The sequence below is a fragment of the Bos indicus genome, chromosome 18 (genome assembly GCF_029378745.1).
Source record: "Bos indicus isolate NIAB-ARS_2022 breed Sahiwal x Tharparkar chromosome 18, NIAB-ARS_B.indTharparkar_mat_pri_1.0, whole genome shotgun sequence".
In the NCBI taxonomy this organism is placed as follows: domain Eukaryota; kingdom Metazoa; phylum Chordata; class Mammalia; order Artiodactyla; family Bovidae; genus Bos; species Bos indicus.
In genome coordinates this window covers 17,322,639-17,349,968 of record NC_091777.1, presented here as the reverse complement: position 1 = coordinate 17,349,968, position 27,330 = coordinate 17,322,639, and the positions used below count along the sequence as shown (strand labels likewise).

The 27,330-nt window shown below is 38.4% G+C and overlaps 1 protein-coding gene across 1 annotated transcript in view; it reads right to left on the bottom strand.

Moving 5' to 3' along the window:
* Positions 1-27,330, bottom strand: part of LONP2 (lon peptidase 2, peroxisomal) — an 84,650-nt gene that overhangs the window by 17,822 nt on the left and 39,498 nt on the right. The window contains exons 9-11 of the mRNA XM_019979324.2: positions 24,206-24,356; positions 18,873-18,999; positions 15,361-15,494 (exon numbers count right to left, since the gene is read on the bottom strand). Coding sequence (XP_019834883.2) covers positions 15,361-15,494; positions 18,873-18,999; positions 24,206-24,356 — 412 coding nt within the window. The remainder of the gene's footprint in view (positions 1-15,360; positions 15,495-18,872; positions 19,000-24,205; positions 24,357-27,330) is intronic.

Sequence of the window (27,330 nt, the reverse complement as noted above, 5' to 3'; positions counted from 1 at the left end):
AGCAAATGTGGACCTCGGTACAGCAAGGGCGAAACTCGACGTCACCACAGCTACTACCAAAGGATACTCTATAGCTGAGAACTCCTGGGGCGCGAGGGGTAGCGGGTGGGTGTCGGCCTTCCAAAGCAGCTGTCACCAGGACACAATCAGGTGATACTTCCCAACCACTTTTCCCATCAGAGGAACACAATTTACATAAACAAGCCCTAGCGCCAAAGAATCACTGTGGGAAGGAGGGACAATGGAAGGTCCTAGGAGAGGAGGAGGACAGGAGGAAGAACAGGGGTGTAATACCTCAGCAAAGTCCAGTAGCTTTCTTGTTTGTTTAAAAAAAAGTTTCTTACCTTTTGAACAAATCTTGCAGCAAATGGTGTCTCTGAGCAAGTGATCCAACCAAGGGAAAGTAGCAGAGGCCAGGAACAGGTACCAACACCAACCGCTTACTCCCCAGAACGTGGCAGAAAGAAAAATCCACCCTGCCACACACAGCCCCAGGTTATCTACAATCATCTTTACTCAAGACAGAACCTTGCAGGTATCACTTATTATTCTCCATATTCTGCTTAACTTGAAGCATATTCTACACTCAATAGCCCACTCTCATGAGTTCAAAAGCTACATTTTGTGGTACAGACATAAAACGAACCCCTTCTTCTAGATTATGAAAGAAAAAGCATTCATTTTCATGAATAAAGGTTTTTTTAACTCATTTGGGGTAGGGATGGGGGAGAGGATGGGGTGTACAATACTGTTGACTGCAACCAGCAATCAAGTAACAGGGGTGACTCAGACACAGAGGGTTAATTCTCCAAAGGAACAAATGCTACCCGTTCCTGTCATACTAATACGATGTCTCCAAGAACGTCCAGATCTCATTCTGAGGCTTAGCAGAATTCAGCAAGTGTCAGGAAATTCGAGTACAGGATGGAACCATGATCCATTAAAATTTAAGAACTAGGCAGAAAGTAAAAAGTCTGGTCCAATCCTTCATTTTATACTCCAGGAAAGTGATGGAAGATTGAGCAAATCTCCTGACGTCCACAGTAAATCACAGACAGCCTCAGGACTCTGGATGTCCGGTTAAGGGAGCACTTTGTTCTACCTGAAGTCGGGTTGAGGAAAGCTGCCTGTAGCTCAGGAGTTCCTTGACAAGTAGCCCGGTGGCAAATTTAGAGGTTAGATTAATTTTTCCTGACTGAAAATAATAAACTAATCTGCCATCACATACACATTCCCTTCTATGACTGTTGTCAGAAAAAACCGTGAAAGACTTAAAAAAGAGCAAAACACAGATTACTGGGCAAGCGGCCCAATGCGTCCTTCCAGGCCGTGCCTTGGTGCCTTGCAGCTATCTTCCTGTAAGCTGTAGGAAACTAACAGTAACAGAGATGATTCCTGTCCACAGAAATGAACACGTATTTTGTCCTCTCCCTTTCCCAAGAAGCTGGTTTTGCAAATTAATTTCAGCATTCCTGATCACCTATATAGATGTTTATGTTTTGAATTCTCCATGGAACCAGATCTTACTATGATTGATCTTACTGGTTCTCTCATTAATATGAGTTCATTTAAATCTTTAACATGTGTTCATTTTATATCTGTATAACAGTGATGATTTTGCCATTAAACATTATCCTTTAATACTGAACAAAAACAAATCTTTCTAAAAAGTGACCAATTCCCACAGGAGTCAACCCTTAAGCTGACATGTTTAGATTTAAAGACTTTAGGGCCTCAGACAGATACACCAAATTGCTTTAGATACAAAAACATGAACTTCCCATTTTCGGTATTCCTGATTTGGGGGAGATCTTCAGAAACATCCAGGAGAGGCACAACTGATCCTCTTTATCTCCAAGAGGCCTTGGAGTCAGACAGCTTGGATTTGTGGTCCATTTCTTACAAGTTGGTATGATTTGGGGAAACTTCCTTTTTCTGGGGGTAACTCTCTTTATTATGAGAATATGTATGTACACACTGTTGCGTTTTAGCCACTTGAACTGTACGATTTGGTGGCATTAAATACATTCACAATGTTGTTGCAGCCTTCACCACTATCTATACCTGAAAGTTTATCATCTGCATATAAACTCTGAACCCATTAAATTGTAACTTCCCATTCTTTCACTCCTACATCCAACTGGCAACCTCTATTCTACTTTTCTGTCTCAATGAATTCGCCTATCCAAGCAACTGCATATTAAGTGGACTTCTATAATATTTGTCCTTCAGGGTCTGGTTTGTTTTACTTAAGCTTAATATTTTCTAAGTCTAGTCATGTTGTAGAATATACATCAAAAATTTCCTTTTCATGGCTGAATAATATTCCATTATATGCAGATACCACATTTGGTTTATTCATCTGCTGATGGACACTTGGGGTGTTTTCATCTTTTGGCTATAGTGAATAATGCTGCCATGAACACTGCTATCATTCCTGCTTTGAACTCTTTTGGATACATACCTAAAAGTGGAATTGCCTGGTTACAAGGTAGTTCTATGTTTAACTTTCTGAAGAACTGATGGACCGTTTTCCACAGCAGCTGCACCACTTTATATTCCCATTAGCACTGCACAAATGTTTCAATTTCTCCACAACCTCACCGACGTGTGGCTTTTTATATTCCATTTTATTTCATTACAGCCATCATACTGCGTATGAAGTAATGGCTCACTGTAGTTTTCATTTGCATTTATCTAGTGACTAACAATGACAGGCATCTTTCCATGTGCTTACGGGCCATTTGCCCATTTTCTTTGGAAAAAGTGTCTATTTAAGTCCTTTGACTATTTCTGAACTGGGTTGTTTTTTGTTGGTTGAGTTGTAGGCGTTCTTTATGCATTCTGGATGTCAATCTCTTGTCAGTCACATAATTGGCAAATATTTCCTCCCATTCTATAGGTTTTTTTTTCTTACTTTCTTACGTCTTTTAACGCACTAAAGTTTTTAATTTTGATGAAGCTCAATTTACTTATTTACTTTTGTTGCCTGTTTTTTGGTTCCATATCCATGAAGTCATTGCCAAATCTAACGTCATGAAGATTTCCCCACTGTTTTATTCTGGATGCTTAATAATTTTAGCTCTTAAGTTTAGGTTACTGATCAATTTTTAGTCAACTTTTATATATAAGGTAAAGGTCCAAATTCATCCTTTTGCATGTGAATATTCAGTATTCCCAGCATCAGTTTGCTGAAAACACTTTGCTTTCCCTACTGATCTAGGCATCCTTATTAAAAATCAACTGACCACATATGTGAGCCTTTCTTTCTGTTCTATTTGTCCCTCTGGCTTATACATGTCTGTCTTTATGCCAGTACCATACCACCTAATTACTGTAGCTTTGTAGAAAGTTCAAAGTCAGGACATGTGCGTCCTATATTTTGTTCTTTTTCAAAGATTGTTTTGGCTATCTGGGGCCCACTGAAATTTCACATGAATTTGAAGACTGGCTTTTCTATTTCTCTGAGAAAGGATGTTGAAGTTTTAGAAGAAAGACTGCATTGAATCTATAGATCTCAACAATGTTAAGTCTTCCTATTCATGAACACAGGATATCCTTCCATTTACTTGGGTCTTAAAAAATTTCTTTCCATCAATGTTTTGTAGTTTCTAGCCTACCAGTCTTTTGCCTCCTTGGTGAGATTTATTCTTTAGTATTTAAGTTTTTTAGATATTACTGTAAATGGAACTGCCTTTTAAATTTCATTTTCAGACTGTTAATTTCCCTAAGCCCTTTAAGCTCCATTTCCTCATCTGAAAAGAGAGAAATGGTATGTACACTGCAAATAGTAGTTATAGGAATAATGGATACAGGATATATAGGAATAATGAAATCATAGTATAGCTTCTAAGGTTAGGCTTGGAGCTGTTCAGCCTAAATTAAAATCTGACATTTACTAGCTGTGAACCTTGGGACTTTATTTAATCTCCTGTGCCTTAGTCTTCTCATCTGTAAAATGGGCCTAAAAATAATATCTATCTTATAGGATCATTAAGAGGATTAAATGAGTAAATACATGTAAAGTGCTTAGGAAGGAGTCTAGCAAACAGCAGGAACTTTATAAATGACAGTTAGCCTTCTTGCATGAATTATCACAGAGCCTTCTAATTTGGTTTCTCTTCCTAGTTTCCTATTATTCATTTTATTCACTCTTTGTAAATGAATTTTTCAAATCACGACTCTAATTACATTATTTCCAGACTTAAATATCTTTACTAGGTTTTCATTACAAATTAAACAAATTAACTTCCAAGAGTTGCATTCAAGATCTACCATCATACAGTGTCAAATTACCTTTCTAATCAAAGCTCCCACTGGAATGCCTTTTAAACTGAAAGAGTACATAACCACCACCCATAACTCGACTAACATTTAAGGAACACAATCCAGGATAAGAAACTTCACCCTAGAGCCCCTACCTGCAAAATGTCAGATTACAGGAACTCTAATCTTACCACATCAATTCATCACAAGTGCTTCATACGAAACAGGTATTCAATTATGGTTTGCTGAATTATTCTGAATTTTCCTACTGCATTCTTTTTTTGAAAATGTTATTGGAGTACAGTTGATTTACAATGTTGTGTTAGTTTTAGGTGTATAGCACAGTGACTGCCTATAACCTTAGTAACATGTGTGGACAAAGGACAAGTCACCAAAACACTTCATCACTACTTGATTTGCCAAGAAATTACCAGATTTTTAATGCTGACTTTGTCAAGTAAATATAAAGAGTTTTAATAAATGAAAATTTACGCTGTAATACAATTATTACTGAATGATTAAATTTTTTCTTGAAAGTTGAATCCAATCACACTGGGCTCCTGAATCCCGAAGCAGAGGCAAAATGAAACTTACAGACTGGCTCAACTGTACTCGTGTGCAGAGGGCAGGATGTGTGCTACCAGGTGTGTTAACAGGAAGTTGGCAGAGGTCGTGCACGGACCAATGAATGGGAATACTGTTTACATCTCAACTCCTTAGCATACATGGGAATGTAAACATGGATCCAGACCCCATTTAGCTATAAAGGAAAAGATTTGTATGGCTGTAGTTATAAAACCAAAAAAAAAAAAAAAAAACCTGAGTAGTCTACTTTAAAAATTGAGATGTGATGCTGAGATTATAAGTGACTTTGTTATTTCTTACAAGACAGGAGAAGTATGTGCCTCAAAGCTAAACTGACCATAGATAAAAAGCATCTAAGAGCCTTCTCTTAGGAAGGCAGAAAGGGGAGAACAAAACTTCTAAAAACAATTCAGAAAAACCTGAATATCTTCAACTATATAATTTGTCTGTCAGTTTCAGGTTAATCTTTTCCAGAAAACCATCTTCCCAGCCAGAGGAAGAGTGCTGAATGCAACTGAGACTCAAGTTACTGACCCTGGCTGCCAAGGCATTTGTGCCTGCATATTTTCAATCTGTTTTTCTTTCTTTCTTTTTTTTTTAAAAAGGAACTAGTCATAATGGAGAAATCTGTGGATCAAATGCCCAGAAAAACCTTCATGCTAGCAATAAAGTCTTTCAAGCCCTTTCTGCCAATACTTTCTTCATTATTTGGGGGATCTACTAAACATTTCTATATAATAACTGTTGAGATAAAGATGGACATTATGATTGTGAACCATTTCTCATCTATTCATGAAAATAAAGAACATCAAAAAAGGTTATCTGGAAAACTTTTCCCCCCATCTATTTCAATGAATTTTGAGATGTAAATAAATGACTATTTTGTCTCAATTTACTAAAACCAAATTTTAAAAGCTACAATATTTATAATAAATCAAATGAAGCCTTCAATGATCAATTCAATGCCTCTACAGCACTTTAAAAACCAGCATTTATCCCACATCTAAATATTATTTGTTTATATCTACCTCCCCCAATGGACTACCTATTACAAATTCTCTTTCATTTCCTGCCCAGAATCCAATCTAGAACCTAGCATATCGTAAGTGTTCAGTGACTGTTAGTTGACTCATTGAATAAATCAGTGCTATACAATGGTCCAAAACATAGGACCCTAACCTTGTACCAGACAAGAGAGCTTGTATCCTGTCTCCCAGGGATTTTTTTTGTGTGTGGCATTAATAGATCTCATTTCCTGTGTCAGAGATTCAGAAAATAGTCTTGGGGAACTACTTGGATTAGCAGTTAAGAAGCGGAGACCGTCTGTAGCTTTTTTTAAAGTAGGTATTATTTTACTACCTTGTAACTTAAGGCTGGTTTTGATAATACATGTCAATGCCACCCAAAAGCCACTGCAACTTCCTACATGATTCATTAAGTGGAACAATGACTTTTTAATTCGTTGTCAATATCTGATTTTCCTGTTTCCAAATACAGTTTAAATAGCAAACATTTACTTGTCTCTTATCATATGTAACTAGGGTTTTTCCTTTATTCCAGCTTCCTGACAGTCTACATAGTAGAACAAATCTCTCTTAAACCAGGCCAGTACTGAAGAGGGAACAACCAGTGAATCAGCATAAGCATCAGAACAGAATATAGAGTATCTTCATGATACGGGAGTACATTCCAACATGACATTTTCATCTCAACATTAGAACGCCACTTGGTTTTGGATGTTTGGACACAACATACTGCCTAATATCCCTACAAATGTGAAGGATTTAGTATAGAAAGTCTTAATCTCTAAATTTAATTGGATCTTGGTTTGCAAAATCCAATTAGCTGTAACAGAACCCTACAAACTCCCAAGACTTCAGAACCACCAGCAAGCCAGGCAGGTGCCCTGGGACTGAAACTCTCTCTTAAATCTATATTCCTTAACAGTTAACCTTAGCTGTTTCTTTGACTATTAGAAAACTTTATTTGTCCTGAGTCACTAATACAGTCAAAGGAAAGATAAGCATGAACAGATGAAGAAAGACTTTACTAAAAATGCAAAAGTGAACCAAAACTTTTTGGCCCTATCTGTGCAACCTGGGTCTTTAATAAGAAATCAGCTCAAGTTTGATGATGGATATTCAACAGTACAAACTTAAATGCTGGCTTAGAAAAACCCTTCTGATAATAAAGTGTCTTAGACTATAATGACTATTGAACTGCTACAGCCTTTTAAGACAGTAAATTCTGTAAGGATGAGCAGAAATTCTCAAAGCTGCACCGTTTAAAAATTAGGAAAATGTAGACCAATTTAAATTCAGCCCCCATAGCAACACTAAAACTGGCCTGTCACACTCTGTTCAAAGACCTCTTAACATCAGATGGAGGCATTTTTTCAGAAACTGAAAATCGGACTTCTGAGTATTATTGTAACAATCTAAAATAAACAGCTCAAGCATCTGGTCTGCGGTTTTGGGTTCAGAGGCAAGCACACAAATTACTCTCTCTTTTTTGTTCTAACACTAGCCAGAAAGGAAGATACGGGATTTAGGTTAAAATGTTTGAGGATTTTTATTTGTAACTGGAACCAAGTAGTAAGAAACGACTCAATTACCCTCACTTCATTAAAAACAGCTAGCAAAGTTTTTATGTGCGAAAGCAAAACAAACAAGAACAGTATCAATCAAGTCCACCCTCATGAAAAGCTGACTAAATAAGGGTTGTTTCAGTCGTTACTAAAGAATCACTCATCTGCTTGTGGGTCTCATTAAGCTTTTCTCCCCTCAAGGCCTACCCAATTGTGCTTATCTGTTTTTGCCGCACAGCAATTTCCACTATTAACAACCCAAACCACAGGTTTCCTTTAAAACTCTAAACAAACTATTTTAATCTTCAGGAATGGGGGGGTTGTATTATCAGGAATGAAATGTATAATAACTTTCTTTAAAATAAGTTAAAAAAAAAAGTCTGTGCGAGCCAGCTTTCAAGACGGTCCCCAGCGGCCCTACCCTGTGGAGTGCCATCTCTCTACGAGGATAGGCAGGTGTGACCCACGGAGCATGGCAGAATGAGGATTATAAAAGCCTGCAGCTTCTGTTACGAGCTCTCCATTTCTTCCCTAGCACAATTCTCTCACTAACGGACGCCAGCAGCCATGTCCTAAGCCTAGCGAGAGGCCAATGTGGCGAGAAGCTGAACACCTGGCCATCAGTCAGCAAGGAACCCAGGTTGTTACGTGATGTTGTGATTTTAAGAAGTATTTCTCATCTTGATCTGACCACCACTGTGGCTCACAACCCCCAAGGCCTTTAGAATATCCTAAGTATTGACAGTGATAAAGGTATCTTTCGTTATGTGAATGAGGTGACTTCCAGGAGTACCCAGGACAGTGCTGGTGGCCAGAAGATTAGAGGGCTGGAACTTTCTTTCCCACTCCCTGATTTCTGGGGAGAGGGGCAGGGCCTGAGGTTGAAGAAGTCACCACTGGCCAATGATCTAGTTAATCACAACTAAGCAATGAAGTCTCCATAAAACCCCAAAGCAGAGCTCTTTGGTCCATCTTTGGAGAGCTTCCCTGTGCCCGTCTGCTGGGCCCCAGGCTCCGTGAGGACAGAGGCTCCTTTGTTCTGGCCCTGGCCTATGTAGTTGATTCATACTCTTTAATATCCTTTCATAGTAAACCGGTAATCTACTGGGTCAAAGGGGTCTCCTGAGTTTGGTGAGCCGTTCCAGCAAATTAATGAAGGCGGAGGAGGAGGTCGTGGCAACCTCCCGTTTGAGCCAGTTGGTCAGAAGTCCAGGTAATAACCTGGGCTTGTGACTTGTCTCTGAGTGAAGGGCAGTCTAGTGAGGCAGAGCCCTTTGTCTGTGGAACGGAACGCCGTCTCCAGATGGGTAGTGTCAGAACTGAGTTGAATTCGTGGACCCAGCTGGCGTCCCCAAACTGTCAGTGCGGGGAAGCATCCACACGTGCACTGGACTCAGGTCTGGAACCCTTTTCAGCTCACAGCCACATCAGCGAGCCTGGGGGCACATCTGCCTCGAGCTGAACCTCCGCTGGCTACAGCTTGACGAGAACCTCACAAGAGGTCTCAAGCCACAACTGCCCAGCTAAACTGCTCCTGTGTGCCAGACCCACAGATACAGTGAGATGACAAATGTTTGCTAACTTCTGGGGCACTAAGTACAACTTTTGCCTTACCAAGTTTTGGAGGAATCTGTCACACAGCACTGAACAATGTAAAAATCCAAAAGATAAAGGGACAGATCCCATTTGGACAGAAGACTGTTGCAAGAAGTCAAAGACAAAAGAACTCAGCGCAAAGTTACACAAAGCTCAGAAGTTACTTCCTGAAGACATTATTATACATAGTGTTTTCATACGGAGAAGGCAATGGCACCCCACTCCAGTACTTTTGCCTAGAAAATCCCATGGACAGAGGAGCCTGGTAGGCTGCAGTCCATGGGGTCGCTAGAGTCAGACACGACTGAGCGACTTCACTTTCACTTTTTGCTTTCATGCATTGGAGAAGGAAATGGCAACCCACTCCAGCATTCTTGCCTGGAGAATCCCGGGTACGGGGGAGCCTGGTGGGCTGCTGTCTCTGGGGTTGCACAGAGTCAGACACGACTGAAGCGACTTAGCACCAGCAGCGGCGGCAGCAGCAGCAGCAGCAGCAGTGTTTTCATAAAAGAAACCAATGACATTAGACAAGAGAATGGATATGCTTCAGATTTGGAGATGACAAGTAGTTGGGGGAAAAGAGCTGAAAAAGAATCAAAGGGACTTGTTTCTCCTGCAGGAACAGCTTCCTGTTTTGGTTACAAAGGAGCCACGCTTAAAATAACCACTGTGAAGTATGCTGAGGGCTTGAGAAGTCAATGCCAGGAAGCCACAACAAAGAGCTGAAAGCAGCTCGACAGAAGAGGATTCCTTCGGAGGAAAGGACCCAAGAAAGGCTAACGGAAAAGCCACCCTAGCAGATGAGTGGGATGTGCGGCGAGGAAGGCCCGTCGGAATGACGCTCTTCCCTGGCATCTCCCCCCGCCCCCGCCTGCCCTGGCACAGAGCAGACCCGCTGCTACAGGCAGGAAGACCCCCTCCCTCAGCCAGCACACTCCTGCCAACGGCCGGCCGAGAGTGCAGACACCTAGGAGAATTAAAGCTAAAGAAGGCAGAGAACAGTGCCATAAACTTTGAATATTTTATTTTGATGCATTTGTAAATGTGAAGTCGCCTAGAAAGGATATCAAAAATTAAGGATATTGTTATCTGCCTGCTTCCACTATATTCCATTGATTTCACTGTCCTACATATGGCAAATGTATCAGAGAACCAATACATGTTGAAATGCAACTCAGTCAAACTGCGATCCAGACTGAACTAGAGAAAACTGTCGTAGAGTTAGATCTACGGTCTAGCCAACCCGATGTTTTGTGGTCAGCAAGGGGCCCAGGGCATCTGTCATGAGGGGATAGGCATGTTTTCACTGACATTAAATCCTATTGCTTCTGACTCATACCACCCCACCACTTAACCCTTTTTCCAAACTACAGCTTCTGTTTTCCTCTGGACAGGGAAGTAGATGGCTAAGGTTATAAAGATGTGTCTGTTAACAGTTAAATAAGCAAGGCCTAGTCTTTACTGGGGAATTTTGTGAAGGGACTTACAAATTCAATCAAGAGTCAAATTAGACAGCTTACTGAGAATCCTACTCAACTGAGATTTTACAGCCATCAATCAAGTGGCCCAAATGTACAAAACCAAAGCTAAAGAGATAGGCAGTTCTTCACAGGCTTTCTTTCCTGATCCCTTTGTCTAGCACCACTATTTCTTTTCAATGTTCTCCTAGAGGTCCCTGCTAGTTCGCTAGGAAAGAACTGAAATAAAAGCTATAATGATCAGAAAAGAAAAAGTAAAACCTGACATTATTTGCATTTGTGATAGCTGATGGTGTATATGTAGGGCTTCCCTGGTGGCTCAGACGGTAAAGAATCTGCCTATATTTCAGGATACCTGGGTTCGATCCCTGAGTTGGGAAGGTCCCCTGGAGGAGGGCATGGCAACCCGCTCTAGCATCTTTGCCTGGAGAATCCCCATGGACAGAAGAGCCTGGTGGGCTACAGCTCATGGGGTTGCAAAGTCGGACACGACTGAGTGAAAATTCAAAAAAATCAGAGTTTCAATTTGGCAAGTCTGCTGGATACAAATCAATATAGTATTCTCATAGAGTAGCAACCATAAGAATTAGAAAATTAAAAATATTATCTACAATAATATACACACATAACACATACATACAAGATCAATTAACTAGGAATATATCTAAAGAAAAAATATGCAAAAGCTCACCACTACAACTATTAAAACACTTAAAAACATTTATTAAGACTTAAATAAATGAAGCTAATCATGAATTAGAAGACTTGCTAATATCAAATTATCAATTCTCCCCTAACTGATTTATAGATGCAACACAATCAAAATATCAGAAGGTGTTATTTAGCCTCCAATAAAAATAAATTTAAAAAAAAGGTGTCATTTATTTAGTGATTTACTGGTACAGAGTCACCAAGCTGATTCTAAAATTAATACAGATATTTGAGAAACCTACATACAATAGCCAAAGCAATCTTGAAGAAAAACAAAGCTGGAGGATTTACACTACTAGGCATCAAGACCAACTGAGATATAGTCATTCTTGAAACCAAGTATGATGCCAACACTGGAAATTTCATCTCAGGCCCAAAGTACCCATCTACTTACCGTAAGTCAGCTAGTTTAATTCATTTTTCCTTTAAGTGTTTATCTGAGATCTCCATAACATAACCACATACATACTGCCTGAAGTGACATTTTAAAGCTTATCCATAACAACATCCAACCCACCTCATGTTAAATCTGTTCATTTCATCTGTCTTTTTTTTCATCTAATCAATTTTTCAGATGACTTCTATGAGAATAGTTAAGAAACAAACATCTTGAGGCACATTAAGTTTAACGTAGCTTCTCCAATAAATACCACACTTTCCAAAAAAATTTTAGAATGCTCCATATTCTGAGAAACTTCATAAGCATTGGTTATAACTTGAATCCTTAGCTGGAGATAATTTTTGAGGAAGAAAATCATATAGGTATTAAATGAACATATATGGTAAAAGAGTATTTGAACAAATAGACCTAAGCTAACAAATGGACCTTTACAGAGAAACCTCCAAACTGCAAAACTGAATACATGGGATATCTGTGTCCTAGGCTAAAAGGCAGGCAAAAGTAGAATAAAACTGTAACCACAAACTTTTATCTTTTGATCCAACTAATATTGCAGAAAGGAAAAGGGCAATTTAGAACACACTAATAACATACAAAAACACAGGCAGTGCTGCTTTCATGAAATACTTCTCATACTTTATAGGTAAGTGACCGACACCATAAATACTCCTCCACTAACACAAATCAATTAGGAATCTCACTTGCCTTTTAAATTCTATTATTTGTTCTGTTTAACTGCCAGTTAAGACCTCACAAATACAAAGACAACTGTTCACAGACCAGTATTTCTGGGCCTACTCCAGAAAGTTTGTTCGATATGCTGGAGGTTTCTGCCTGTTTTTAAAGCTTGTGGCCTGAAATTACTTTTCTTCCTGGCAGTAACTCTAACACCAGTAATATTTTTAACATTAAAAATAACTCCCTCACTGAATTACTCGAAATTTCTAAAACAACTTCATACTCTAATTTTATATAAAACAATTTTATACTCTCATTTTAAATAATTCAATTTCTTAATGAGAAACTTTCATTTACTAAGCTAGCTCCATTTGAACTTGAAAACCTGACATGAAAACCTGAGATTTTTTTTTGACAGAAAATTTTCTTTTGGCTTGGTTAAGGTCATAAACATCAATTTAGAATATCTTATAATTATTTTACTAAAATCTGGAGGAGAGTCACTTACAACGTAAGACCCAGCTTGGAGTCCCGTATCTCCTAATAAGAAATACAATCAAAATCGTCGTCTCAAGAGAAAGTCCTTATCCTAATTATTCAATTGGACACGACTGAGCAACTTTCACTTTCACACTATGGGTGTCCTTGGTAGTATCTTAACCCAGATTTACTTAACTATGTATCATTTAGGATTTGTTCTGTGAATCACTGATTAAAAAAAAAACAAAAAACACCAAATAAATGTTACCATGAAACACTGTATGTTCTCACATGTTTCTCAAGCAGTTTGAATAAGTTCTTGAATATTTCTAGGTTATTTTTAAAAAGCTAATATGATCACAGACATTATTAGAAATATGCTAATAGATAAAATAAGCATTGTGTAACTATGAAAAGCTTCTTTAAACATCAAGTCCCCATTGTTGTACAGCAGAAACCAACACAACATGTAAAGCAAGTATCCTCCAATTAAAAATAAATTTAAAAAATTAATACATACTTCTGAATGTATTATTATAAGTTCCAAAAGAAACCATCAAAATCCTAAATACAATTTTCCAATTGTGTCAAGTAGATAAACTCACTTAACTCTCTGCCTTTCTATTATATCACAAACAAGAATAAAAGGACATAGGCTCAGGTGCTGGAGGCCACAGCAAAAGAGAATGTTCTAAGAATTAGAGAGGGAAACTCAGGAGGATTTAGGTGTTATATTCAGAAAGGGAAAAAAGAGAAAACTACCTCAGCTCTCCACTGTCACTGTCGGCTGCACCAGTGATGCCATTCTTGACAGGCTATCAATCACCTAGAGTACTTTTCAAAAATTCAGATTTCTGAGAATCTTCTGAACATGTGTTTATCTTTAAACTCCCCCCAAGCAAATCCTATTAAAATGACAAGTAAGGGATAAAAAAAAAAAAGGATAACCCACAAAAAGAAAAAGAAAGAAGACAAGAGATGCTGACAACATTTTGGGTAACAGCAAGTAGATGGGCAAGAAGTAATAAACATCTGGCAGGCTAGAAAAAGTAGAAACTTTAATGTCTGTGAAGGAGGTAGGTGGGGGTGCGGGGTGGTTATCCACAAAATCCTACAAAGGCTCAGGAATTTCAGGTATCCCTGAAAATATGGGTGAGATGTGGGACTAAAGACAGAACATTTTTAAAACTGTGTAAGAAATAACTGACTTCCCAGGTGGCTCAGTGGTCTCAGTGAGAAAGGCTGCCTGCAGTGCAGATGCGGGTTCAATCCCTGGGTTGGGAAGAGTCCCTGGAGAAGGAGATGTATCTCTGCTCCAGCACTGTTGCCTGGGAAATCTCATGAGCAGAGGAGCCTGGCAGGCTACAGTTCACGGCATCACAAAAGAGTCGGACACGACTTAGTAACTAAACAACAACAAGAAACAATTACAGGTTTACTCCACATAACAAGGGCACTATCCCTTACCCACAAAAGGGGGCAGCTTTACTTTTGGGAGAAATGAACCAGCAAGGCTCTAGGCACAGTGCAAGCTGGGAGGAAGCACATATGAGGAAGAGGAGGATCTGGGAAAGTCCACTTGTTGGATGGCGTCACCTACTCAATGGACATGAGTTTGAGCAAACTCCAGGAGACAGTGAAGGACAGGGAAGTCTGGCGTGCTGCAGTTCATGGGGTCACAGAGTCAGACACAACTTAGCAAACGAACAACTCTTTGGATGATATTGCTGTTAAAGGCACTGTGTTTAGCAATAGAAGGAAAAGCAGGAATGATGCTTTACTAACTCTATTCCACTGAGCTTATCACAAATTATGGTTCTTCAGCCATATTCATCAAACTTCTGTCTAGAAAGAGCTATGGAAATGGTAGGACATCTAATAAATCTCTTTACTATGAAAGAATAAAGAGATTCTCTATTCAAGTCATGTTTGTTAATGCAAATTTTGGCAACCATGCAGCAGCACAGTCTGTGGTAAGAAGTTAAAACATTTTAACTTAAATATCCATATTTCATTAATTCGAGGAATAGACCGCTTCCCTTTTTTTCCTTATCATCACCTCCACAATTATTTTTCTAACAAAAAATAATTTAAATTATATCTTAATTGTGTACCTATCAAAGAAAATGTGTGAGAAAAACAAATGATTACACATGAAGCCATTCCAGAGAATAAATATCTGCCCTTGCAGTACTTGGACAACTACGATTGTTTTTTTCTTAACTGCTATAGGAACTTTCTGTGCTGTAAATACCGAAAGACTTAACAATCTGGATCAGAAAGAAACAAGTGAACACCAGAAGCCAAACATAAAGTGTACCATCATTACAAGCTCGAGAAATGTATCCCTAAGGCATTAATACTAAGTTATTATTCCTGCCAAAACTCTGCATTCTTTGTAGAAAAGAATCCTCTTGATACAGCAACCATTAGGTTTAACTTACACACTGATGCCTTTACCAGCGGAGGAGTACGTGCCATAACTCCAAGGACCAGCCCACGCCATCCCACCACATCCAGCTTTGTTTCCCTTCACTTCCAGCCACCAAGCCTGTGGGCGCCAGATCAAGGTCACCAACCTTCTCCCTCAGCCACGTCAGGACGGTCCAACTTGGCTTCTCTGTGCTGCCCCTCGGCCACCTTCACAGCAACAGCTCGGCAAATGGCCCCCAGCTTCCTGTCCAAAGAGCGGACCCCTGCCTCTCTGGTGTACCTGTCATCAAAGGAAAAATATTTTAATTTTGGCTAAACATCACCTGTAAAAGCAGAATTAATGCGATTAACAACTATACTAAAGGAAGCGTACATTTAAAAGTTTATTACAGTTTCTTGAGTATTAACAGCCTCATCTTTAAAAATTCCTCACTATTCTTATTTCTTAAAATATTTAGAAGTAATTCCAGCTACAACTTTTCCTTTTATATAGAGTATCTCGAATTATTACCCTATACTTAAAAATGAATTATTGGCTCTTCAATTTATAGCACCAAAGTAAATTTTGCGGCACATAAAATATCATTTACTCTTGGATAGGTATAAAAGCTTTCTTACAATTTGTTGATTTAAGAAAATTCTGACAAATTTATTACATGTGAAATACTGCTGAAAGAATCAGAAAAATAGAATTTTTTCCTAACTAAAGCAAAAAATAATTTGAGACAAAGAATGGAGTCTTTACCTGGAACTGTGCTAATTACCCCATTCGGTGTATTTTCATTGTAGAGACCTTCTAAAGAAAGAAATATGCTAATGATGCAAGCAGTGTGATTCAGTGGAAAAGGTTCTAGAGCTGTCTTAAAAAACTTCCATATTAGACTCAAATTCCGTAAGCCACTTCATAATCCTTTATACTGTACAATCAATTTTGGCACCCAGCTTTGGGTGAGTTTGAACACACAACATCAGCTAGAGAATGCAGTTTTATCTGAAAAACTGCATCTGATTAGGCAGCCAAACACACAGTCAAGACTCTGGGAAGGCAGATTTTTTAAGTTCTGAGAAAAGACAAAATTCTTGGCTAAACACTCTATAAAGTAAAAAGTTTATTTCAATCAAAGGAATAGAAGGATATAGGAATAAAGTCCATATTATACACATGCATGTAATTTCAGTAAGAAAGAAAATAGGGAGGCACCTTAAAAATAAACCAACATGTAAAAACAAAAACCCAGCGTAGCTTCCTAGACAGCTATTTGATGAGCTCAGACGAAAAGGTCTGGACAAAAGATACAAGAGAAAGGCCTGAGGATGCTTTCAGAAGGATGGCGTGAACATGCAGACATGGGACCAGGAAGTTCAGAATGAACTGGAGCTTGCCAAAAATAATAAGGACATCATCAACGAGATTTTTTTTTTAGGTGTTTAGAACAATAACTGGCTAGGAACTAAGGCAGACAGTATAATATTAACCTCGACTAGAGGAAAGTAGACATATCAACCACTGGTTTGGTTTAGCATTTTTAAACCAAAAGAGGAAGAAGCACCAATGTCAAGTAAGAATTGGTTAATGTTTCCTACCCACAACTAAATGATCGTGAAGCTGCTAATTTTCAGAGGACATAAAACTAATGCACTGGATGATAATCAAGATAAAAAAAAATCAATTTGCTGCAATGGTAGCTAAAACTAACATGGATATTAAAATATATATAATTGTAAACTTCTACATTTGGGCTTTAAAAAATTCAACCCTATAAATATGGAATGAGACAGATCAAGTGAATAAGACATTCATAAGAAAAAGAACTAAGGTGTCAGTAACTATATTTACAAGAGGCAAGAAGATAACCTAAAAAAGCTAAGACTCTGAGATAGTCATAAAATAATAATAGAATAAGACTAGTGGTCTTTTTTTTTTAATTCCTTATTACTGTTTAGCTGCTAAGTCATGTCCAACTCTTTGTGATCCCATGGCCTGCCAGGCTCCTCTGTCCATGGGATTTCCCAGGCAAGAATACTGGAGTGGGTTGCCATTTCCTTCCCCACAGTGGTCTTCATATACTATGAACTGTTTAGGCTACATCAGACATACTGAGTTCTACTCTGGTGTTTATTTTAAAAGAAACACTGATATCAGAGAAATCATTCAGAAGAAGACTAATTGGGAAGGTGAAAAGTCTTGAAAGGGGGTCAAGAGGAATGGTAAGGAGAATAGGAATATTTAGTCTGAAGAAGAAAACTAGATGACTACTAAGACTCCTTCCTCTCCTCCTAAACACTGCGGGTCTATGACTACAACACAGGAAAAAATGAAAAAACTATGTCCTAATTTGGGTAGCTCATTACATACCCAAAACTTGCCTGTAGTAGTAAATACCTGTGCTGTATCTATGAATACTAAAATTGCTCAGAGAAATTTCCTAATGTTCACAGCTTTTAACAGCTGATGTTTTGAGCTAACAAGTATATAAAAAAGAAATAGTTCTCCAGGCAACAACTGGCAAATACAAATAGTGATTACTCTTTGAGTCATTAGTATTTATATCCAGATAAGCTATGAATGGATATTTTTCTCTATATTCATATTTTACAGATGGGGAAGCAATCAAAAAAGGTTAAGTAAGTTACTTGTTGAAAAGTTACCCAGAAATATCAGGCGTATTATCTGGAATAATGATATTTTTGGAAGACTCTGGCCCAGAAATCACCTACTTTATTTCCCCTGGCATTATCCACATAGTAAATCACAAGTTAAGAAAAGGAACTCCCAGGTCAGATTGAGTCTTACTGTTTCATAAGTAAATTTAAACAGACTTCCAAATAGACTTCCATAAGAAGGCTGGATTAGATCAAAAAGCAGTCCGACTAGCCAAGCTCTAAGTCAAAGTTCAAAACAGAGGGAGAAAAAAAAAAAATTAAACAGAGGGAGACTTCACTTCTCTTGAAAAAACTGCGGTTACTGGGCTGGGGCTGCATGAGGAGTCCTGGCAGCCTGACACTATTTGCCAGATGATGCAACAGACCTGCAATGCTGAGCCAGGAAAACTGTGAGAGGCTATTGTAGATAGAAATTCTCAACAGGATACATTTTCCATTCAAACATACAATCCATAAATTAGACTCAGCAGTACTCAACTCAGATAATTTATGTGCTGCTTGCTACAGGCTTAACCACTTGGTAGCTAACTTGGGAAAATACCTTCTCTGTTGTTCTGGTGTTACTTCCGAAGATAAAAACACTAAGGATTTAAAAAAATCTCTCAAAGAGAGGAAAAGAAAATCTGAACAACTTATAACAGACGTCTGAAGGACCATCTCACTTCTTAGGAGACTTCAACTTTCAAGGTTCTGGGATATAAAAAGGTGTCTTGGTATTCTCCATGTATTTGGCTGTTAATTTATCAAATTAATCCCTTACATCGTTACTGTAGAAAAGCTCCACTTTAGTGGAGTCCTTAGTTAGCTATGAAGATACTCTAAAGGCTTTCCCTGTGAATTTCTGCCTAATACAGAGCCCTGTGTAAATCAACAGTTACGGAAATGCTTGCTGGGAATCTGCTGGAGAGGGAAATGGATGCTGTGAGTTGCCAGTGAAATAGGAATCTCCTTTTCAGATCTGAACATTACTGAAGCCCCAGGATGGCTGACTAACCTGGTGATGATGTCAAGAGTAGTAACCTGAGGGATCTGAATCTGCTGAGGAGTCAGCCCATGCTGTTCCAGCTGCTTAGGGATCAAGTGCCTGTGGGCAATCTCTATCTTCTCCTCTTGTGTATACCCTGGAAAAGAAGTCATCGTGCTTTATGATTATTCACATGGCTTCCATAGTCCCAGGCTTCATTAATAAATCCAACACAGGTGCAATGGGTCTTGGATTTAGAATGGATTTAAGTATGACTTCGACTAAGATTAGAATAAAATATAATTGCCAGTCAGTAACTGCTAAAATTTCCAACTTTATCACAAACAAAACAAGCACTTACTAAATAAGCACAGTGTCTGAAAGTCTTTTGATTAAAATCACATCTCTCACGTGTATACCTGTGGCGGATTCATTTTGATATATGGCAAAATCAATCAGATCAGATCAGTCGCTCAGTCGTGTCTGACTCTTTGCGACCCCCTGAATCGCAGCACGCCAGGCCTCCCTGTCCATCACCAACTCCCGGAGTTCACCCAGACTCATGTCCATCGAGTCAGTGATGCCATCCAGCCATCTCATCCTCTGTCCTCCCCTTCTCCTCTTGCCCCCAATCCCTCCCAGCATCAGAGTCTTTTCCAATGAGTCAACCCTTCGCATGAGGTGGCCAAAGTACTGGACTTTCAGCTTTAGCATCATTCCTTCCAAGGAAATCCCAGGGCTGATCTCCTTCAGAATGGACTGCTTGGATCTCCTTGCAGTCCAAGGGACTCTCAAGAATCTTCCCCAACACCACAGTTCAAAAGCATCGATTCTTCGGCGCTCAGCCTTCTTCACAGTCCAACTCTCACATCCACACATGACCACAGGAAAAACCATAGCCTTGACTAGACGGACCTTTGTCGGCAAAGTAATGTCTCTGCTTTTGAATGTGCTATCTAGGCTGGTCATAACTTTCCTTCCAAGGAGTAAGTGTCTTTTAATTTCTTGGCTGCAGTCACCATCTGTAGTGATTTTGGAGCCCAGAAAAATAAAGTCTGACACTGTTTCCACTGTTTCTCCATCTATTTCCCATGAAGTGATGGGACTGGATGCCATGATCTTCGTTTTCTGAATGTTGAGCTTTAAGCCAACTTTTTCACTCTCCACTTTCACTTTCATCAAGAGGCTTTTGAGTTCCTCTTCACTTTCTGCCATAAGGGTGGTGTCTTCTGCATATCTGAGGTTATTGATATTTCTCCCAGCAATCTTGATTTCAGCTTGTGTTTCTTCCAGTCCAGCGTTTCTCATGATGTACTCTGCATATAAGTTAAATAAACAGGGTGACAATATACAGCCTTGACGAACTCCTTTTCCTATTTTGAACCAGTCTGTTGTTCCATGTCCAGTTCTAACTATTGCTTCCTGACCTGGATACAAATTTCTCAAGAGGCAGGTCAGGTGGTCTGGTATTCCCATCTCTTGAAGAATTTTCCACAGTTTATTGTGATCCACACAGTCAAAGGCTTTGGCATAGTCAATAAAGCAGAAATAGATGCTTTTCTGGAACTCTCTTGCTTTTTCCATGATCCAGCGGATGTTGGCAATTTGATCTCTGGTTCCTCTGCCTTTTCTAAAACCAGCTTGAACATCAGGAAGTTCACTGTTCACATATTGCTGAAGCCTGGCTTGGAGAATTTTGAGCATTACTTTACTAGCATGTGAGATGAGTGCAATTGTGCAGTAGTTTGAGCATTCTTTGGCATTGCCTTTCTTTGGGATTGGAATGAAAACTGACCTTTTCCAGTCTTGTGGCCACTGCTGAGTTTTCCAAATTTGCTGGCATATTGAGTGCAGCACTTTCACAGCATCATCTTTCAGGATTTGGAATAGCTCAACTGGAATTCCATCACCTCCACTAGCTTTGTTCATAGTGATGCTTTCTAAGGCCCACTTGACTTCACATTCCAGGATGTCTGGCTCTAGGTCAGTGATCACACCATCGTGATTATCTGGGTCGTGAAGATCTTTTTTGTACAGTTTTTCTGTGTATTCTTGCCTTCTCTTCTTAATATCTTCTGCTTCTGTTAGGTCCATACCATTTCTGTCCTTTATCGAGCCCATCTTTGCATGAAATGTTCCTTTGGTATCTCTAATTTTCTTGAAGAGATCCCTAGTCTTTCCCATTCTGTTGTTTTCCTCTATTTCTTTGCATTGATCGCCAAGGAAGGCTTTCTTATCTGTTCTTGCTATTCTTTGGAACTCTGCATTCAGATGTTTATATCTTTCCTTTTCTCCTTTGCTTTTCGCTTCTCTTCTTTTCACAGCTATTTGTAAGGCCTCCCCAGACAGCCATTTTGCTTTTTTGCATTTCTTTTCCACAGGGATGGTCTTGATCCCTGTCTCCTGTACAGTGTCACGAACCTCATTCCATAGTTGATCAGGCACTCTATCTATCAGATCTAGACCCTTAAATCTATTTCTCACTTCCACTGTATAATCATAAGGGATTTGATTTAGGTCATACCTGAATGGTCTAGTGGTTTTCCCTCCTTACTTCAATTTAAGTCTGAATTTGGCAATAAGGAGTTCATAATCTGAGCCACAGTCAGCTCCTGGTCTTGTTTTTGCTGACTGTATAGAGCTTCTCCATCTTTGGCTGCAAGGAATATAATCTGATTTCGGTGTTGACCATCTGGTGATGTCCACATGTAGAGTCTTCTCTTGTGTTGTTGGAACAGGGTGTTTGTTATGACCAGTGCATTTTCTCGGCAAAACTCAATTAGTCTTTGCCCTGCTTCATTCCGTATTCCAAGGCCAAACTTGCCTGTTATTTCAGGTGTTTCCTGACTTTCTACTTTTGCATTCCAGTCCCCTATATGAAAAGGATATCTTTTTTGGGTGTTAGTTCTAAAAGGTGTTGTAGGTCTTCATAGAACCGTTCAACTTCAGCTTCTTCAGCGTTACTGGTTGGGGCACAGACTTGGATTACTGTGATATTGAATGGTTTGCCTTGGAAACGAACAGAGATCATTCTGTCATTTTTGAGATTGCATCCAAGTACTGCATTTTGGACTCTTCTGTTGACCACGATGGCCACTCCATTTCTTCTGAGGGATTCCTGCCCGCAGTAGTAGATATAATAGTCATCTGAGTTAAATTCACTCATTCCAGTCCATTTCAGTTCGCTGATTCCTAGAATGTCGACATTCACTCTTGCCATCTCTTGTTTGACCACTTCCAATTTGCCTTGATTCATGGACCTGACATTCCAGGTTCCTATGCAGTGTTGTTCTTTATAGCATCGGACCTTGCTTCTATCACCAGTCACATCCACAGCTGGGTATTCTTTTTGCTTTGGCTCCATCCCTTCATTCTTTCTGGAGTTATTTCTCCACTGATCTCCAGTAGCATATTGGGCACCTACTGACCTGGGGAGTTTCTCTTTCAGTAAACAAATACAATACTGTAAAGTTAAAAAAGAAAAAAAAAAAAAAAAAAAAATCAACTTAGAGGCAAAAAAATGAATAAATAAATAAAATGGTATCTCTCTTAAAGAGAAAAAAAATCTCACTTTCATTAAGATAAAGATATAATTTAAATCTCCTCAATTTAAATGCAAGTTTTATTTTATTATTTAAAAGAAAAATAAAGCTATCCTTTTTCTTTAGCATAATTTTCTGCATAATTGAAAAAAACTTACAACAGTAACAACAGAGGCTTCTATTAAGACTTCAAGGGAAGAGCTGCACAGGGGCTATTTCCAGAAGTCCAACTGTAAATTTTCGCAACAAACAAAACAGAAACTACGGCGTCCCTATAAGAGTTTTTTCCTTACATGTTGGAATTACATAGATAATTTATATATTTAAAATACTTTATGGTCTTATCCACTTAAAAGTCTCAATAAGTAACAATTTACTTTCTCTTTAAGTCCTGTAAGATGAGTGTCCCCTATAATGATTGCCCCCTTTCCCTTTAACAAGCAAAAATTAAAAAGATGAATGGACAGGAATCTATCTTTTGGTATAAAAAGGAGATTAAAAACCACCATTAGAGCTAAAAGATAAGATAAGCAAACCTGAGAAGAAGGTGGCACCAATGTCCACCTCTGCAGCAGCTGTCCTGATTATTTCACTTGGTGAATATGTTAATATATCTTATGGATTTCTGCCTGAATTTGGAGTTTCCATGCAACTGGGTCTCATTAGTTATTTATTTTAGTCTTATAAATAAGCACAAAGCAATTTTAAAATAGCCCACCGTATTTTAAAACTACAGGATCCTGCAGGGTTCACAGATAACTAAGAAATTGAATTATCATTTACTTGAGAGTAAAAATATATTTCAGTTTAATATGAAATATATATTCAGATTATATTTATTGTTATCTATTTTTATTTTAAAAGATACCCACTGACATTTGATCTTTTCTAGGGAGAAGTAATTCTGGACAATTTAAATAAGGTGAAAACACTGGGATTTACTTAGTGTTAGTAACTAAAAAGGGCTTCACAGGCGGCAACAGTGGCAAAGAATCCACCGCCAAAGCAGGAAACACAAGAGACACGGGTTCTATCCCTGGGTCAGGAAGATCCCCTGGAGTAGCAAACAGCACCCCACTCCAGTATTCCTGCATGGAAAATTCCATGGGCAAAGGAGCCTGGTGGGCTACAGTCCATGGGGCCATAAAAAGTGACATGACTGAGCGACTGAACACACACACAACTTAAGGACTTTTTAAAAAACACAGTCCTGTGAAGAAGGCATGGTTAAAAAAAAAAAAAAGTATGTAAGTACTTGACAGATTCAACTAAAAAGAAGAATTTGAAAGTACTCTGTAATTTTATATAAAAATGAGGCCAGATGTAATAAAGAGAAGTCTTAGGATCTACTTCCTAATGAGAATAAATGATTAGATTTTCTAAGAGAGAGTAAAAACTTCCAAATCTGATAGACAGGAAGCTACACTGGCAATGAGATCTATTTTTGGTTTTTAGACATATACTTTGAAAAAGTAAATTATTTTATCTATAATTTTAGAAACTGCTTCAAAGAAGAATATCTTATTTTCCATAAAAATAATCAGTTTTCAATGCTAAGTTGAATCTGAAAGTGTTACAGAACATACAATGTATATTGTATAGAACATAAACACACTCTTATCTGTCATGTTTATTTTATAGATGTTAAATCTATATAAAAGCTGGTTTATATGCCAGATTCAGAACTTCTGATCAACACTGGCAAATCAATTTTTTACTCAAAATTCCATAGCTGGACCAGTTTTAAAGAATTCTGCTCAGAAAAGCAACAAATAGCCTTTTATTTAACAAAGTTTTGACTTTTGTTTACAAGGTAAGTACCTGGCACCTGAATGATCTCCATCCTGTCCAACAAGGCAGGGGGAATGCTAGCAGTGGTGTTGGCAGTAGCGATAAAAAGGACTTGGGAAAGGTCAAAGGCCACGTTTAGATAATGATCTGTGAAGTTATGGTTTTGTTCAGGATCCAACACCTGTGGGAGAACAAGAAACACTGAAACAGAGGCAGTAGTTCCAACAGAAAACCACATAAATTAAAACACACGATGATATTTCTGCTCATTACAGTTAGTTTGGGAAATATGGGGATAACATTAAAAATGGGAAACATGTTCAATGTTAAAATTCTCTTAAACATATAAAAGCACAAATAAGCAAAAATTAACCATTCAAACTTTGTTCTCAAAATCTATTAATGACTCACTATGTGGCCACAAATAAGCTACCAATCCCGCAGAACCAGTTTACCTCCTGGTAACACACCCTCTCTCAACTGCTATGAGAATATAAAGTAAATGTGTATGGTATTTTGAAATTCTAAGGTAATAGGTAAAATAATAATTAGTATGTTCCTTCTCAAACATTATCAGAAAGTCTTTAACAGTTTTTCTTTTTTCGGCTCATCATGGTAAGTAGGATCTAGTTTCCTGATCAGGAATTGAACCCATGCCCTCTGCAGTTGGAAACACGGAGTCCTAAAGACTGAACCACCAGGGAATGTTCCTGATCGTTTTTTAAAAAGCAAAATCTTCCTGTTTATAATGAGCAAAATATTACTATCCCTTGAAAATATTTTAATTGAATAAATTAGATATTTACTAATTAGATTCTTAAAATGTTGAACAACTATATATTAAGGAGACTGTATCTTCTCAGATCACTGTTCAAATGCTCCAAGTTGTAGGCACTCACAGGGGAGAGGCCTACACTGGACTTTAAAGAAGGCAACACGTGGCTTCCACGTTTTAAACTTCAATATCTTAACACTTACGCTTAGACTGGATTAGTACAGATATAAACAGGGTTAACATGCACAGTCAAAAAGGAAGTAAAATGACTTAAATACTTAAATCAATCACAATTTTTCTATATAACCAGCCTTTCCTTGCTTCTGATTCCCTTTCTAAAGTTTTACTTATTTTTAAACGTATCCACAAGTTAGTCTTAATTTGAAGCCCTTTTCTTGAAAACTCTTGAATTTTGTTAAATATTCATTGTTATTGGTAACTCAGTGTATATCTAGAATACAATTCCCAGGGAGTTCTACTATTTATATCTTCATAAGACTTAAAATAATATTAAATGTCAAGTCAAAGACAATTCTAATTATGTTCAGTATAAACTGGCTAAGTGTAATATTACTGTCTACCAATGATCTGAAAATTGCTCATCTATGTATGGCATTCTTAGTTAAACTGACTGGCTAGTTAAGTAAAAATTTCTCATTTAATGGCTGTAATTAAATTTAATACATACATGTTGGATATGTTGCCATCCAAGAGAAATAATTTTTTTCCCTTAAAATTTTAAGACACTGAGTTTTTTTAAAAGTAGGAAAATCAGTAAAGCAATGTTTTCTGGATTATGAATGAGGTCTTTTTAAAGTGTATTACTGGACACCTAGGTTAGGAGGAGAGAAAATCAGTGATGCTCAATTTGCATACCTCCATCTTTTATTAGGAAAATACAAAAAAAAACTGTAGAGTTTGAACAACATCAAAAATAATAATGATCATTAGAATGCCAGATAAGAAGCGTTTCTAGGAACCATTACTCTGATGAAACCTTAAGGTAAACTGTTGAATCCAGGGAGTGACACATTTTATAGTGAGAATTTTTCAGCTATCAAACCTCTGCTTCTTCCCCAAGCCTTGGAATGAGGGCTTCCATGGCCCAACTCACCCACATAAAGAAGCAGATTTCAGGAATGACCAGAACTGTTTTTTCTTTCTTCTCATTAAAAGTTATCTCTATGTAAACCCCAAACTATTAATTCCTACCTATGCAGAATGACTGGGAATGGAAACAGCTGTGATATGACATTGTATTCTCAGGGATGTGAAGTCAGCACAGTGATTAAACTATGGGAAGGGGTGTATGCCGAGAACTGTTCTTCAGTAACTGTTTCTGGCAAAAGAAGAACTACAGATATTTGTTAGGTAACCCAGGAATATACTCCACATATTATACATGATGAGGCAACTATCATCTCTAAGTATGATATTAATGGTATGGTGATACTTTTTAAAAGTCTGTACCTTTTAGAGGTAGATGCTAAAGTATTTATGAAAAGATATGACGTCTGGAATTTGATTCAAAATAAGTAAGAATGGGATGAAGGAGAATGGGTAGGAACAGACAAAACAAGATTGGCTATGAGGGACTTCCCTAGCAATCCAGTGGTTAAGAGTCTGCCATCCAATGCAAGGGTCACAGGTTCAATCCCTGGTCGGGGAACTAAGATCCCACATGCTGTGGGGCAACTAAGCAATGCAACTAACTACTGGTCCTGCACACTCCAGAGCCCAAGTGAGCCTGCATGCCACAACCAGAGAGCCTGCGTGCCACAACAAAGACCCAGCACAGCCAAAAAAAAACACCACCACTGGCCATGAGATGGCAATTGTTAAGGCAAGTGACAAATTTTATGGTTAATTATACTGTTTTCTCCGGAGAAGGCAATGGCACCCCATTCCAGTACTCTTGCCTGGAAAATCCCACGGATGGAGGAGCCTGGTAGGCTGCAGTCCATGGGGTCACTAAGAGTCGGACATGACTGAGCGACTTCACTTTGACTTTTCACTTTCATGCACTGGAGAAGGAAATGGCAACCCACTCCAGTGTTCTTGCCTGGAGAATCCCAGGGACAGGGGAGCCTGGTGGGCTGCCGTCTCTGGGGTCACACAGAGTCGGACACAACTGAAGCGACTTAGCAGCAGCATACTATTTTCTCAACTTTTGTTAGTTATATTTTTTTACAACAAAAGTAAAAAATAAAGTACAGTAAAATAACTAAAATCAACTCTGGAAGCCACACACAAATACTATAGAAATTAAATCAGTGATAATGACCAAGCTGAGAAAAATGTCCAGAACATAGAAAACGAAGGCAGTAAGGCTATGTAGAGGAAAGATATGGAAAAAAATAACAATATCCAATTCATACCT